This window comes from Aptenodytes patagonicus, chromosome 10, assembly GCF_965638725.1.
Source record: "Aptenodytes patagonicus chromosome 10, bAptPat1.pri.cur, whole genome shotgun sequence".
Taxonomy (NCBI): Eukaryota; Metazoa; Chordata; class Aves; order Sphenisciformes; family Spheniscidae; genus Aptenodytes; species Aptenodytes patagonicus.
Window position 1 is genome coordinate 5909862 of NC_134958.1, and position 16731 is coordinate 5926592.

At 46.8% G+C, this 16731-nt stretch overlaps 1 protein-coding gene across 1 annotated transcript; it reads left to right on the top strand.

Annotated features, from left to right (window-relative positions):
- Positions 1-1596: 1596 nt before the first annotated feature.
- CTXND1 (cortexin domain containing 1) lies at positions 1597-6895 on the top strand. The gene is made up of 2 exons (XM_076348694.1): positions 1597-1705; positions 6549-6895. Exon 2 carries the CDS (start codon positions 6603-6605, stop codon positions 6780-6782), a length of 180 nt encoding a protein of 59 aa, XP_076204809.1. The 5' UTR covers positions 1597-1705; positions 6549-6602; the 3' UTR covers positions 6783-6895.
- The last annotated feature ends 9836 nt before the right edge of the window (positions 6896-16731 follow it).

Consider the following 16731-nt stretch of genomic DNA (forward strand, 5'->3'; position numbering starts at 1 on the left):
AGACATCAGATCCTGCTCCTTCCTTCAGAGCTTCCCCCAGACACATGTGAGCCACTTCCCCTTTCAAGGGCCACAACGGCCCCTCCCCAGCTCTTCCCACCATCTATCTCCATTACCAAAAGGCCAATCCACGCTTCCCTTTGGCCCACGTTCCAGCATCCGTCACTTGGTCAGCACCCAAATCCCCTTCAAAGATGGGAGGGGAGCCCTGCAGAGGCTGTCTGCAAAGTAAACCTCACTGTCCTGCTGGTATTCACGGCGTTGGGTCATCGGCATTGGGTCCCCAACCATTACTTGTCTCACCATGTGCCCTTCAAGCCAAATATTGTCTTTTCTTCACACTTAGACTGTAAGTTCCCTGGAAGAGTTGCTGTCATTTTGGTCCATGCTCACAGAGACCTTAGCATGGTAGATATGGTCCGTGGCAAAGTCCTGATGCCCGTATAGCAATGAATAAAAGTAAGGTTTTAAGCAATCTTTCTACAAGTTGGTGAGTGGTGCTGCTGAGCAGGAGTCAGGGCTGTCCACTGCGGTTACCGGTACCACACGTGTTTGAGTGCCAGGTCCAGCCCCTCACTCTCAGGCCTCATTAGGGCTGTAAGCATGAAGGGTCACTAGACACCGAGTTCCCCAAGAAGAGAAACAAATTTTCTTACCCTTCGGCTGACTGTGATGGTGGGGCAGGGCTTGAGGAGATCTAAGTTGTGCCAGGGGAGGTTTAGATTGGATGTAAGGAAAAATGTCTTTACTGAAAGAGTGGTTAAACATTGGAAGAGGCTGCCCAGGGAAGTGGTGGAGTCCCCATCCCTGGAGATATTTAAAAGACGTGTAGATGAGATGCTTAGGGACATGGTTTAATGGGCATGGTGGTGTTGGGTCAACGGTTGGACTCGATGATCTTAGAGGTCTTCTCCAACCTCAATGATTCTATGATTCTATACAAAAGTGTCCTGGACTCTGCGCCGTAAAAAACTTCAGAGAGTTAGCAAAATTGAGTGGGGAAATGGGTTTGTCATCCAGCAAGTTTTAAGGGTTTGTCTGATTGAGATTATTTTGTGTGCACGTAAAAAAGAATATCATCCCAAATCAGACTGAAAAAAATCCAAATAATTAGTGGTTTTTAAGTCCTGGTATATAGGGTTCAGATCAGTCAAGCAACTGAAATGTTTCACTTCAATTCTGGCCATTTTTGTAGAAAAAGGTAAAAAAATCCAAAAACTAACTAAACATGCAGACTCCTGAGCAGGATCAATTCAGACCTGGTTGATTTTTCACTATAAATTAAAAATGGCTTTTTTGCTTGTTTAAGAAGAAATAAGGATATGACAACTTTGGGCTCAAACGTTGCTCTTTGTATCATAAATGTCCTTCCAGGAAATGTCTGACAAATAAATCCATCTTGCACATGACTGTATCCGATTGCCTCAGGCTGTTACTGGAGTGATTCTCAACCGCTTAATGAATCCGTAACGCCCACATCCTGCGTCATGAGCAACGGTGAATTATTATTATTATTTTTTTTTCCAGAACACACCGGTGAGGAGAACTGCTTCCAGGTCTGGGTGGACACGAACCTGAGTGGAGCCTGAACGCCATTAAAGCCACACTGACTAACGAAACTTTTAAAATATGACTGCAGTCAGGATTTTAACTCCACAATGCTGCTATGCTGGGATGTGACAGGCTTCCTACCCAGGTCTGGAAGGTAAGGATCTGCTTGCATTTATGAAATCGCATAGTTTCCCATCCCTCCCCTCCCTGCACCTCTATTGTTTTGGGAAAGAAGTACAGAAGAAAAAAAAGAAAAATCATGTTTTGGAATATATCCTATGGGTTGAGATGACTGGAAACATGATTAACCAGCATAGGAACTGGCATGGTTTAGACCAACTCTCTGCAATGTATGTGGTATGTTGTTGCCTTATATTTAAAGTGACAGTGTCAAAATTGTCAGGTTTGGGGAAAAAAAACCCCCATGTCTTTTGAAGTACTTGCATAGGTAAGAATGATTGCAAAATTCAGCCACACTGACGAGCACAAGCGTTACACAGAGCCTGTAACAGAGCTAGTATGCTAAAGAGGATGCCAACGTATCTCTGTCTGCTTGTGGACATAAGGTCATAAAAAAATGACTATATCCTCTCTTCTATGGCAATCCCTCATGAAAAGAGCACTGGGAAAACCAAAACAAACAGCAGAACAAAGAAAAAAATGCTCAGGACAGATCCTTCGTTGAGGTACCCAAGTTCTTCGTCCCCAGGCCATGGTCCCTGACCGTTGTTGCGCACGACTGCCAGGCTGCAGGGTCTCCTGACTGCAACAATGGTCAGACAAGAACAAGCTGGGGGGACCAGGGCATCCAAACCAGACGATGCCGACCCCTCTGAAGAGCTACAGCTGCTGCCTGGTCCTGGCCCTCTGCAATCCACAAGGAACCAAGTGCACAGAGTCACTTTTGGTGCTGAATTACAGTGCCCACCACAAGCCAGCACAGCTCTGTCCCTGGGATGAGGCTGCCTGCAGCACCCACCTATTCTCAGAGGAGTTAGAGGGGGAGAGATTGTACTGAAACACCTGGGGATTTACAGAAAAGCATACGTTCAGGACTGCTAAACTGCCTAATAGTTTTAACCAGGGATTGCCCTTCTTCATCTGTTGGCTTTGTTTAAACCAAATTATGTTTTCAACAAATCTGAAGAAATTAAAAAAATACAATTCTACAGCTAAGTGCTGACAAGCTGGGAAAAAAAAAAAATTGCTACAATTCAGCTATTCAGAGAAAACTTGATCATTCAGGTATGAACCCTTATAATTATTTCTGCTAATTTTTTTTTCTTCCCCCCCCCCCCCACACACACACACATGCGCTGTCAACATCGGCTGTGCTGGTAAATAAAAGCAAAGCATCCAGCCAACCAGCCTGTAGCCAGAGCGAGAGTTACCTTCAATAGCACTGATGGATTTCACAAGCCAGACTGGGATCTGCAAGACCATTCTGCTAACATACACAGCACATCCTCCCGTGGCCGAGACAGATGGTAGGCTGTGCAAGCAGGGTCTCCTTCAGCGTGGACACAACTCTACTTCAACCTGTAAGACACTTCCATACCCCCCTCCAAGCCTGGCTGTACTGCTGGGCGCCAAGGAAATGAAAGGGGAGGTTGAGGCACTGGCGAAGGAATTGGAAAACAAGCAGAACAAGTTGCTCAGCTATTACAGAGGTGGAAGACCACAAGTACCTGGCAGACAGTGGGGAGCAGCATGTAGCTGCTGTACCCTCGCTCATGTATGTAAGCACGTCATCGCCATGCAGCAGCCCCAGCGGTCTGTGCTGGGAGACACGAGGCATGTTGGATATACACATGGGAACCAGCTTGTTCCCTCCCTGGGCACTGGTGTAGCCGCAGGCAGATCCCTATCTGCAGCAGTGCTAAAGGGTTTTTAAGAAAAAATAATCAAACAGCACGTCCGCAGTAAAACCAGGGAGCTGACTTTCTCAGGAGGAACCAGCCCTGGTGAACATGTGCAAGTTAACTCCTTTCACATCTGGGGACCATCTCTTGCTGGTCCCCAGATGCCTGATCTAGAACAGCGGTATGTTCCAGCAATAACAACTTATTCTGGAGACAACTGCCTCAGACAAAACCCCGTTCCAGCACCTAGATCTGTTCAGCGCTAATAACTGTCTTGACGCTGCCAAGCTGGCTGAAACGCAATTGCAATAAGCAACAGCGCGGAACACCACCAAATGCCTTCTGACACCTAATCCACCATGGAACTTGGATGAGCACAATCATTACGTTGGTGCAGCTCTGACAAGCTGGATCTGCAGAGGAGGTTTCCCCTCCTCTGACAATGCTAGTGCATGGACAGATTCAGTTGAGCAGTCAAGCTGTGAGCAAGGAGAGCAACTTGGAAAGCCAGGCCCTTCTGGCCAGCCCCAAGAAATATGTTGTCCATCACTAATGACTTAACGCAGAACAGCAGTCACAGCACAGAAACTTTTCAGGTTTACAAGAGCAGCAGAAGGAAGCCATCATTTGTACAAGCTCAAGAATACAGTTTTTTGGAAACAATATTTATATCCCCACTGAAAATGCTGACTTTTTGGCACAACACATCAACTTAAACCTGAAACCGTTAGATTCAAGCCGTCCTTAGTCTCCTGCGTGAGCTACAGCTCAGGTGCCATACGCTTTCACTCTGCTCCTTGGGTAAAGCTTTCTGCCTGGCATATCCTTTCCATAACATGCTTTTCCCTTCTGGTAGGAGAGGGGGCTGCATGACAGCTCAGCTGTTTCATAGGAAACATCGTCCAGGCACGGTCCTGTGGGCAGAGGCAAGCAGAAGGACGCGACACTTGAACCACAACTCCCATGGGATTGTGTGATACCATTTTGAAGAAAAAAAAATCTCCAAGGCATGAATCTCTACTTGGAAGCTCAGATCATTTTCTGAGTAAATGATTCATCTTTTAGAAGAAAGTACATTTGATTGAAAATGCAGTTTTTCATCAAAGATCAGTACTGATGGAAATTACCAGGCAGTTCTGATACTCTGCAGGAGGTAACTTAGTGTGGAATAACGCCACATGGTACAATAGCCAGAATATCAGGAGAGAAAAATCAAATCCATCCTTGTTGGACCTTCACAAGAGTACTTGGGGAAGGACTGGGCTACATTAGTAGTTTTGATAATATTTTTTTTCTTCTGCTCCACAAAAAAAAAGTATCCACACTTAATACTCAGCCTTGCTGACAGTCTTGACTCTTTTTCACCAAATGACGTTATAAACTGTAATTTAAGATCTCTTGGCTGGTGAAATAGAGTTGTAATAGAGTCTTCTGGGAATATAGACCTCTGATCAGGCCAGGAGAGCATTACAAGTCTGACCCCACTCCTCAGTGATTTCTTCATGAGCCCAAACTTGCTGGTCCATCCTAAGGATGTGACTGGTAAATACGTGCGATGTCTGCTCGGTTTCATTCACTTTGCGTCATCAGCTTCTCTTTCACCTCCCTGCTTCAGGACCGGCTGTCACAGTAATTTCTGTGCTTTCAGGAAATTAAAAAAATCTGCCGTCCTTGTGCTTAAAATAGACTAGAGGGCCCAGCTGATTTATACTTGCCTTGTAGGATCTAGGAGGTGGGGAGATTGGAAAACAACTTGAAAAGGAGTAAATTATGAGACCGAGAAGGAACTGTGAACTATTAAAATAAAAGGTCCTCAGTTCACCCTCAGAAAAGTTCTCAGGGCACAAGAGTTCCGGAGTCACTGGGACAGCCACTCACAGCTGGCACAGCACGATGCTGCAAGAACGCGATGCTCCAGCCAGATGTGAACGGCTACTGGAATAGCCCTGCCAGCAGCATCAGCTCACTGGAAATGTCACCGGGCAAACTTGGCTGTGTAGATACAACCTGTACCTGGGATTTCCTCACTGCATTAATGTAGTTATAGAGAGCAGCTGGACCATTTGACACCCAAGTTTCACCCAGCTCTCCCTATATCTTCTTATCAATATCTTCTCTTTCCCATCTCTCTTCTCCAAATGAAGCAGGGATCGGTTCTCAGGTTGATTATTGCATTTGATGGGAATGACCTTTGTTGTTGTTGTTTGTTTTAAAGAGGCATTCCATAGCCCTGCTCCTTTACAGCAGTAACCCTCAACACTTCTACCTCTTACCTTGACCAAAGGTGGATGTCAGGAAGTTTCCCCCACCCCTGGGCAGTGACTCAGTTCCATGAGTCAGGTCAGTTCCTCCCCTTCAGCAGCATCATACAAAGCAATTTGTGTTAGCAGCTAACGAACTATCCAGAGGCAAACTTGCAGAGGCAGAAGGGAGTCAATCTCTGCTGAAGTCATTCTGGTTATAGTTCAGATGATGAGGTCAGAAGAAACCTTCAGCTATGCAGACATCTGCATTGAATAAGATAATCCTTGTGCTAATCACAATCACCTGTACCTCTCTGGGTGATAAAACATCCACTTAAAAATGATACTACTCCTAGAAGTCTTCTATTGCCTAGAGAACCTATGAGTACTAGAGATTAAATGTTATGGAAAATAAGTACGCATAATTTTCACTTTGCTTTGTGCCAGTGAGAGACAGGGCATGTTTGGACAGAGAGGAAAATTGGGATGGAAACAGTCTGCTCTGCCATTTGTCTGCTCTTTCACACTAGCAGAGAAGAGAAAATATTTTTATGATTAGGAAATGCTGAGACAAGAACAGTGTCTGTACCTCTTTTAAGAGATGATATTTCAAGAGGATACTGTTCATTCACCACTGCTTCTCTTTTCTTTGTTAACATCTCTTTTTATTGTCTAATATTTTAGCAAGAAGCATTCAAGGGCTAAATTAAGGTGGAGATGAGGTTTCTCCTGTTCACAGCGCTCACAGTTACCTGAGCTATGACGTTTCCAGCAGGTTTATTTCCCTACAAGAATATATCACAGAGATTTTTCTGTTTCCAGTTCTACCCCCAAGTTTCCCCATATTCAGGAGCAGCAATCACTTGTGTCTGACACCATGTTTGTTTTGCAGGTGGTTGATGATGTTAGGAGTAAATATAAACCCAGATGAAGAGCGGCACAAGCAATGGAGGGACCAACCCCAGAGCCCGTGTACGTTGATGTGGACAAGGGACTGACGTTAGCATGTTTCGTCTTCCTCTGCCTCTTCTTGATCGTGATGATTATTCGCTGTGCAAAAGTCATCATGGACCCTTACAGTGCCATCCCTACGTCTACATGGGAGGAGCAGCATCTAGATGACTGAAAGGACTTCACTAGACAGAGCCATAAAATGGCTCCAGGAGGCCTTTTTCCCACCAGGAAGGCTAACACACAAACAGCCATTTTCAGATATGCAGGGCAACAGCAATATCTCTAAGAGCACATAGTGTAAATCAGCAAGCCATTCTGGCAGCACAGTTTAATACTATGCAGCAACCCTTATTTTACTGAAAACAGTTATGATTGTAACTCAAGTAGCAAAAGACTCTCCGGACTTTTCCTAATGTAACTCTTCGTCTAGCACAGTTTGCCCTTCCCTCAATATCTCCCACAAATCCAGGGTAACCATCAGAATTTGGAAAAGCGACAAGAACATTTTGTCTTTCCTGGAAACAGATTGCTTCAAATATCTTCCTCAGTCATTATATTTCTGTCTTGAAAAAGGCCCAGATTTTATAATTTTGTATCCCAGAGCATCGCTAAGTAGAAGTGCTAAAGCACCCCTGGTTAAGTAGGGTTATATGAGCAGATTCATTCTCGACTCACTTGGTTCTGCGTACACGCTCCCTACCACACTGCAGTCATATTTCCAGTGATCAGGATGCAGAAGCACTCAGACTATGGTTCCCAAGGGGGTCATGGCCTACTGTTGACCCTGTAGCATCACCTCGCTCTATCCTACTCATGCAAACACCAAGCATTTTATCATCTGCCACAGGTCCATGGATTAGCCAGGTGTGTCAGACCGCTTACGGTGAGGTTGGTAGCCACCAGAAGTCCATGGAGCAGAGCTCGGACACTGCTGGTTTCAAGTACATAGAACTCGCTGTGATTTTCAAAGGGTGATTCCACATGCAACTTCATCCATCTTTTGTTTCAGGTGCACTTCAGTGGGATGACACACAAATAGAATGACAAAGACAATAAGGAGACATTGCTCCTAGCTTTGTCACTCAGACGGACTCCTCAGCATAACAGTTACAGTAACATACGACAATACGCATTCTACCTCGGGGAAATTCAGCACCTCTAAAAGAAGAATTTTTCCACAAATTTGTAAGGTGAATAGCGGTACATTTCCTTCTCTCAATTCATTAAGACAGCCATTATGCAAGAAGGCATAAGTGAACAGGGAAGCCTTAGAAATTTATTATTTACCTTTTGAAGAGTGAGGATTGAGGGATTCTCATGTCCTCTACCCCCCAAATTCTAAGCTTTGCTCACAGCTGCCTTTTTTTTAGTGACATATTTGGCTTAAGGGATTGTAAGGAGCTGGTGAAGCAATACGGAGTAGGTGCCAGAACCACAACAAGCATCATGAGCAGACAAGACTTGAAAGCACAAATCTGCAAGAAGGGCGTTTCACTATTTCTCCTCTTCCTCACCATCCTACCTGACCTCTAGGTTCTTGCCATAAGGCAATGCACCGTGGGTGAGAAAGGTGGAGCCAAAGGTTGGGACAAGGAATCGGGATGTAGACTTTATAGGTTACTATTCTCAGCTCTGACAGATTGGTTTGACGATCACACAAGTCACATCTTCACGTGCCTCAGCCTACTCATCAGTGAAATGGCTACAACAATATTAACTTGTCTCACATTGTTTTGTCTGTCTCATAATACCAGGAAGCACTTGGAGAGCCTTAGATAGGGATACAGAAATAAGGTATCGATTTACAATTCTTCCTTGTGAAACTAATGGGGAAGATCTGAATCTTGGTGTACATCCTCTCCCCAGTCAGAGGACTTGGCCAGACCTCCGTTCACTCCCTCATTAAGATTGTAGTATTTTGAGTCATGCCAAATGGCACCTGGCTTTGTTACATATTCCACTGATTTCTAAGGACAGTCTGGATGTAAGGTGCTCAGCACTGTGATTACAGAGTTCCCAAAATAGCAGGCTACGAGGCCCGTGGAGATTTTTGCGTGGATCTTTTGCATGGCACAATTTTTGCTAATCCTTGTTGTAGGAGATCCCGTTCAGGAGGCAGGAGATTTGAGGACTGGCTTTAATCCTGCTGTTCTCTACCAAGAGACCTCCACTGCTTCAATTACCCACTGCAGATAGCTCATCAGGCTGTTATTTAGCCTCAGTTTCTGCTAGCCAATTAATCACCAGTAACAGGACTTCTTCAAGCATGAATGTTAATGTTCACCCTATTTTGAGCAAACGCATTGGTCTCCCTTATTCATGAGTGTGTTTACCTGTACTGTAGGAATGGATGCCCTAGCTCGAAGGAGATTGCGAACCCATTTTTTGTCAGCAGATCTCATATCCCACCTTGATACTAGTGGAGCTACTTACAGAATAAACAAAAAAACCCAAAATACATCTATTTCCAGGCTAGAGATGCTTTCAAGTTTGCCAGTCACCTGGCTGCGTTCACAGCTGATGCAGAGCAAGACCAGAGCTTGTCATCGCTCCTCCCAATGCCAATACTCCACTCGGTCTTTATCTGCATGCAGAACCCTCTGGCTTTGTCACGTGTCGCTGATAAGCCCCTGTTCAGCTAAGGACTTACGCACGTGCTTAAGTTTAAGCCTCTGAGCAGGCTGCCTGATGACGCAGAGACCAGGGTCAGTCATGTGCTGTCCTTGGCAAGGCAGGGACAGCAACGCACAGCCCTCGCAGGAGCAAAGCCTGTGTGAGAACAAAGGGTTATGAATGCTGGGGAAGCAAATTAACACGTTTGCTTTGCAAGAATGTTTGCCACTTCTTTTTTTTTCCTCCTGTTTGTCCAGCTGTACAAACCATTTTATGGATTTTCCTGAAGATCCTAAAGGAAAGATCCCTATGGGTAGCTCTATTTTCTAATAAAAAGGTACTTATCTTCCTGGCATAGCCTGTCAAGTCCATCCTTCTGTTGACAAAAAAAAGTCTCATAAGCATCTACATATTCGTGTCCAACCTTTTCACATGACTGTGTAAAAGTCAATGCAATTGTTTTTATATAGATAATGTAAATGCATTCTAATTTCTGCCTTCCCCCACTGGTTACAATCACACCACCTCACCGCTCTAACCAAAAGCAATACTAAACATCATGCTGAAAGCAGAAATTTTATCCTCCTTGCATTCGGAGTCGGGACTTGCCCACCCGAGGTGCATCGTTGCAGCTCCCACCCGATGCCGACCCCGCGAGCCCTGTCGGCAAAGCTGCGCTCACGGCCAGTGGAAGGTCCGTTTTAGCAGGGGCTGCATCGCTGGGCTTGATAGTAATTTCAGCTGCATGCAACAAGTGCCTCTGCTAGTTATGGTTCTTTTTTAATCATTATGCCATACTACCAGCAATTGCACTCAGAGGAAATAATTCAAACTTGTTGCAAATGTATTTATCTAAAGCAATAAACAGCTTCAACATGGAAAGTCTTCTTGTCTCTGTTGTGGTTCACTTCTGGTTGCCAGGATCTCTTAAAAACCACCCACAACACAACAATGTGATTTTCAAGAAAGAAATAGATTCCCGACAACCTCCCTTGGGGGGTGGGGGTGAGAGTAGAAGACTGCTCCCTGTGTAGCAACACCACTGCAGACTCTCAGGAGCTCAGGACAGAGCTGATGGAGCTCCAAGTGTTCCTGTGGCTCTGCTGGGAGGTCAGCCCCTCCAAAGTGGTTATTTCAGGTTATTCGCCTGGTCAGGAAGAGCACCGAGCTGAGCAGAGCTTCAGTTCAGCGAGGGACTGCGGAATGCTGTATTTCAGCAATTTAGTAACAAATTGCATACCAAAAGAAATAGAGCCACTGAGACCGGAGTCCCTCCCACTAGCAACTGAAAATGAAGAGTGTGGAGCATCTGTGGGATCTCTCCGAAGAAGCCACGGCATATGGAATATGCTGAGTAAAAAGCGCCCAGGGAACTCCTCTTCTTGAAAGAGATGAGGAGACAAATTGCTAATTCTTTCATCTTGTAAGAGGATTCTGGTGCCTGAAAGCCGGGCACTTTATATCTGCTTGTCCCTGCAGTGAGTCCTCCAGCAGAAGGACCTTTGTGCCTGAAACCCAGTTTGCTGCAAAGACAAGACCCCGCTTGATAAATCATTAACCATGTCCCAGTCATGGTTAATGGATTAAAGACTACCTCAAAGCAGAGGCTGGAGTCTTTACACTGTTTTCAGAGCAGCTACTATGGCTAATACAAGAGTAGACCTGAACTGAAGCAACCAGTGGCTGAATTTGGGCAGACGCCCTGGAGAATTGTGAGCATAAAGGTTTTTCTGAAAGAAACAGGGACTGATGCTAGCCAGGGAACCGCGCGAGCGACGCTGCTGCAGCCTGTGCCGTCCAAAGGTGTCCCCAGCTTGCTGGGTCGTTACAGGTCTCAGTGGGTAACTTCAACCCACATTACTAGAGCTCAGAAGTCAAGTCAACACAGGACTTAGGCAGGGAAAACGCTGTGCTCAGACTCTGGCAATCTCCATGGCACACATAGGGAGGGTGGTGAGGACAGCAGACCTCAGGTATTTAACTGGTTCACTTCAGAAGCCGGTGCCAGTGCTCCAGAAAACAGAGGGAGCGTATGAGAGATGAAGGCAGTGACTTTTCAAGACAGCCCCAGATTAAACTTCCATGGAGCAAGACTGATGCTGGTCCCCTGTGCTACCTGCAGCTTGCATGCAGTCCCCTACTAACGCTCAGCAATAACTGAGCCTACAAAGCCTCAAGCTTCTCCACCCGGAGAGACCCAAGGACAGCAGTGACACCATGACCTGCATGTGGACTGGGCGTTACTGCTGGGGCAAGGAGCCGGCCCAAAGGAACAGCCACCCCTGCAGTTTTGCATCTTTGGGGGTCAACATGGCAACGCGTGGAGTGACACCCATACACCAGCTTCCCTGCTTCGTACCCAGCTCAGTCCTGGTCCATGGTGATGCTGGATGTGTACCAGCTATTGGCACAGCAGCACCATTGCAATGGCTTCAGCTGAGCTGCCCATGGTGTGAAAATCCTGCTAAACACAGGCTGGAAAATTTAAATTCACCTTCTCTCCCCTTCCTTACCCTCTCTGTCTCTGACCTTGTCAACCCAGATTTGCCAGGCTTCAAACCACTTGTCTTGTTCTATGGTTTTACATCTCAGGTGACTTGATTTAAATAAAGGATATTAAATCCCCAATTTTAACCATGTCTTAATGCTGCAATGGGAATTCTTGATTTCAGTCAACATTCTTTTGCATTTGCCCTTTATTTTTTTAATAACTGTTTTCGTTAAAAATGGTTGATACCCTTTAGCCACTACTTCTTCTTGCTAACCAGGAGGAAAACACTGCTCACACGTAAATTTTTAAAGCAAGACACAGTTTAAGATTCTGGTTGCACTTATTCTCAGGGTTCAATTCAATCCACAACGGTGTTAGGAAATGTTGAATGATACACTTCTTAGTCACAAAGCCTCGTGTTTTGTACTGGGGCTTGGCCAGGCAGCTCCCGGAGGAAAATCAGAAATCAATCAAAAATACTAAAATTGCATTAAGTGTGCTGAAGCCATAAGGAAAGCAAAGTTTTTTGAAACGTGTTTTATATTTAAGACTAATTGGATTTCTCAAGCAGCACCCGTATTGCCTCTGCAGAACACATGAAGTGCCTGGTAGGGGCAAGCAGGCAGCAGAGCTGGGCACCCCACCAGCCCCCGAGGCAAACCCCAGAGCCACCCCTGGAGCAGGGTCCTGGGACACGGCAGCTCCAGGGCATCCATCGCTCTGCAGGGCAGTGGAGCTACTGACCGCAGGTCCCGAGCCCTGAAGCACATCTGCCCTGGACCCAGCACACAGCGAGGAAGGGACAAGAAACCCTCCCTGCGCTTGCAGCTCCCAACCAGTCCCTTAATATTCATTGACAAAGGTGTTGATCCTACAAGCTGACCCACTGGGTGCTCAGCTGCCACCAGGGACTGCTGCTCCCGCAGCATTTCCCTTATACATTAACTGTGTCTACCCCAGCTCTGTTACGGCTGCCAATTAGGCAATATGGAGCAAACGGAGTAAAAATTAGAAAGCACGGGTCTGTAACTAAAACTTCATGGAAAACCAAACACACGTGCAACAGAGAAAGCGTTGAGGTGAAGATGTTCTTGGGAATGAGGGGACACGAGAAGGAGGAACAGCTCACAGCAGATTTGTATGGGGCATCGTGGTGCCAGTAATTCAGCATGTCCCTTGTGTATTTCCAAAGCCTTCAATCAATTTTAAAATTCCAGAAATGACCTCTTTCTTTCTCACTAAGCAGCAGCTCCGTGGGCATCCTGAACAGAAGCAGCAACCAAGCCTGAGAAATGGCCTCCTGCCTTACCGCTTAAAGCCCAAACCAATGTGAATATCACCTACGAGCTCTGTCCCTCTTAACAAAGTCAATACCTTGACCCTGAACAGCTACTGAAAGATCATTTTACTTTGAGTTATTGCTGCCTGGTTAATGAAGGAATTATGAATATTGCTGACCCAAACGTTTTCATCAGAACTGATTTTTTTTCCATGATATCTCTTCTATTTCTAATTAAAATTTCTGCAGAAAACTATTTTTGGTGAAGAATGCCAGCATTTCACACAGAAAATCCATTGTTTCCTTTAAATTCTGAAATATGCTTTAGGGTTTTATTCCGTGCTTTTCTTTTGACACTTAATTATACCAACAGCGCCATTATAAATTATACCCAGCTTTTTCATGACGCACCAACCAGATGATGCTTTGATCTATAAGAAAATATGTCTCAAACAGTATCAAACAGAGGCTGCCCTTAGTTTTCTTACCAGCAAAATAACAAAACCAGACGAAATATTATAATATATATAAGGCAGTACAACACAGAAGCACCTCCTGCATCCCTCCAAGACCTTTCATCCAACATCTCAGCATTACTCACACCAAGGATCGCTGCGCTCCAGCACGGGTCACTACTGGGAACTGCTGATCTCCGTTGAGCGTGAAACACCCGGCCAGCAAGAGGGATGCTCCAGGCAAACATAAGAGCTGTGATTTCCATTTCGATGCACATTTCCATTTCCTCTGGTCAGGAAAGCAGCGCCTCTCTTCCCACACAACGTTGCATGACTCTGAACGAGGCCTCCCAGGTGGCTGACACAGCAGAAAGGTTTTATTTTTCCTCCAGGCTTCTGAAGATCCAAAGAGGAATTTCTTCTCCTACATGCAGGTCACAAACCTGGTGCTATGACAGGGCAGAGGAAAAGGAGCTCTGGGTTTGATTTTCTTTTTCATTTTTGCTGGAAGCCCGGTTATAAGCAAACTAAGGAAAACAGATTTAAATCAAATTAAAATTAACAATGTCTAGAAGCAGAGAGAGCCATGCTCAAACCTAATTGCAGCAAAAGCTTCCAGAAGTGGAGAGGAAGCTCATCATAGAGAGGGTCAACCCAATTGAAATGGCACTTCAGAAATAAACTTTTCTAAGTACCAGGTCTGCACGCTGAACTGAAAGCGCCCAAGCTGAAGCACCCTCCATGCTCTAAGAGCCTCATCCTTTCACCCCTGTTCAGCTTCACCCCTACCCTGTAGACACCTTCCCCCAAAACCAGAAGAGAGCTCCGTGACCTTCAATTTAAAGGCCAAGGGTGCAAAGTGGTCACAGCTGCCCCAGTGGAGGTGGAGCAAGCGGGGGGTGCCCAGAGCACCTGGGTGTTTCCCAAAACTTGCGTCAGAGGCTGCTGCCTCCCCAGGCAGCGGGTGCTGCTGTGGCCGTAGTGCTGCTAGCCCTAGGCAAAAGCGATGCTATTTTAAGGACAGCACTGCACGTTGCAGTATAGATATACCCTTCATTGGCCCCTTCACACAGGGTACCCTGGCAGGGATGAGAATCAGCGGTGCTGGTGGCTCCAGGCTCGCTGTGACGGGTGAGGGCAGCCCAGCTATGGCCCCCCCTTCTCCCCAGTGCCCACCCGAACGAAGGCCACTACCTTCTCCTGGGGGTGAAAAGAAAGCGGCCTTGGGCACAAAAAAAAGTTTCTCTCCTTTCTTGGCATCTCCTGGCTTTTTGGCCCCCATCCGTGCAGCAGGCGGCAGGAGTCTCTGAGCTCTGTCCTGAGCGAGGTTTTGGACTTTCTCCAGCTCACCTCTGAAACCTGCTCTCAGAGCTGTATCTCAGCTCCTTTCCAGAAAAATCTCCACCTTCTGGGAACCTGGGACTTCTCCAGATGTCCCCAGGCTAGAGAAGCTCAGCTCTGTCACCTTGGGGTCACAGCGGGGGACCTTACTACCTCCCACCCATCCCCATCATGGTGCAGGGGTGCGTGGCCAGACACTGGGGGTTGTGGCCCCGGGATGGAAAGTGTGGCCACAGCAGATGCAAAGCCACCCTCCTTCCTCAGGGCTGGGGCTGCGGGTGGCAGCCTGGCTCTGGGTCGGGAGCCAGCTTGGGGGGGATTTGTGGCTGGGTGCCTCCGTCCTGCCAGGGTTTGGTTTGCAGCAGGGCTCTCAGCACCACTGATCCTTCCTGCCTGTCCGAGCAAGGAGCCCGATTTCCACTTGTTGGCATCAATTGCAGCATCAGGTTGGCTCTCTGGGAGACAAACCCATTGCCTGTGTACAGGACTCGCCCCTACCTTGCACAAAGCTAGGGAAAAGCACTATGGATTTAACAGTTTCTATAAGTATTCCTGCACCCAGAAAGCATTGACACCGCGGTCCTTCCTGGCTGCAAAATGCCTTGCATCAAGGTCAAAACCCATGACTAATAACATACTGCCCCGACACCAGCTCTTGTGTCTCTGTGGGTGCACCCCTCTCCTCAGACATTGCAATTCCAACACATCAGATACGGCAAGGTGACACGCGGATGTTGCTTCTGCGGAGAAATTTCTCCGCTGGATAAATGCTTTCTGCGTCCTCCTGCTGCTGCCAGGTGTAAAGCCAGGCTGTGCTCAGAGGAACCACATGGGTTGTTTCCAAATCCAAGAGGGAAGGTGTCAACTTCTGGTTGTCCTTTGAGGTCAAAAGAGAGCACAAAGCATCCTGTAAACTGACAACCGAGTCAGAGTACATTAACTAAATATCTGCCTGTTAGTTCAGCTCCGAGTTTCCACAAGAGCCTGAAGGGGAAATAGCTTTTCCTTGATAAAAAAACAATGAACCACTGTTTTCCTGGCCAGGTCCATCCCTCCTGGTGATAGTGGAATGTCTTAGGCTAAAAATGTAAATTGATTTGGGGATGATTCTCCAAGTATCATTCTTTAAAGGGACTATTATTATTGCACACTGGAAGAGAGCCCGTTTCAGTGAACATGCCCCATTAGCAGTAATTTATCTGCACTGCCACATTTTTTCATTAATCTTCATTTCAAATTCATTTTTTTTCTCCTGCGTGGCCAAGAGGTTCACATTCCTGATCAGCACCGGCTGCTCCCCAGGATGACATCAAATACCCGCATGGCCCACACCAGCAAAACTACCCGGCGGGCCTCGGGAGGAGCAACGGGGCAGCCACGGGAAAGCGGCAGCCTACGCTCATCCTGCTGTCGCTGCACGAAGCCGGCAGCCTCATCAGGCTCTTCACTTTGAGGACCAAGCAAATATTTAACAAGTTCCCCTTGCACTGTACCAGAGTTCATTATCCGGTCTCCCGAGCTCCTTCAGTCAGTAATATCCTCTAATTGATGTGTTTTGGCACTCGGCCATGGAGTTAAATTGATTTGCAGACCAGCGGGAGACGGCAGATGCCCTTTACACTTGAGAAAAGTGGCATGTGGCTTTGTTTACTGCCTGCTGCACGGGGATGCCACGGCAAGAGATGCCTCTCTTGCAGGAGTGCAGGAAGCGGGTCCGCCTCCTCGCTGTCCTCTTACCGCGGCCCCTGTTAGGTGACAAGATGCGGCTGCCACCGGTGAGCACCCGGGGATCACTCCAGCCGTGAACTTCACCCTCCCTCCCTAACCCCAGGGAAGCTGGGATGAGAGAAATGGGGAATTCCCTCCTCTCAAACCAGGGCACAACGCATCTCCACGCTCTCTTTTGAGGGGTGCCCCGACGCCGACTCCCAGCTCAGGGCTG

Coding starts and splice junctions, on each gene's coding strand:
- CTXND1 (XM_076348694.1), top strand. CDS start 6,603: ATGGAGGGACCAACCCCAGAGCCCGTGTACGTTGATGTGGACAAGGGA.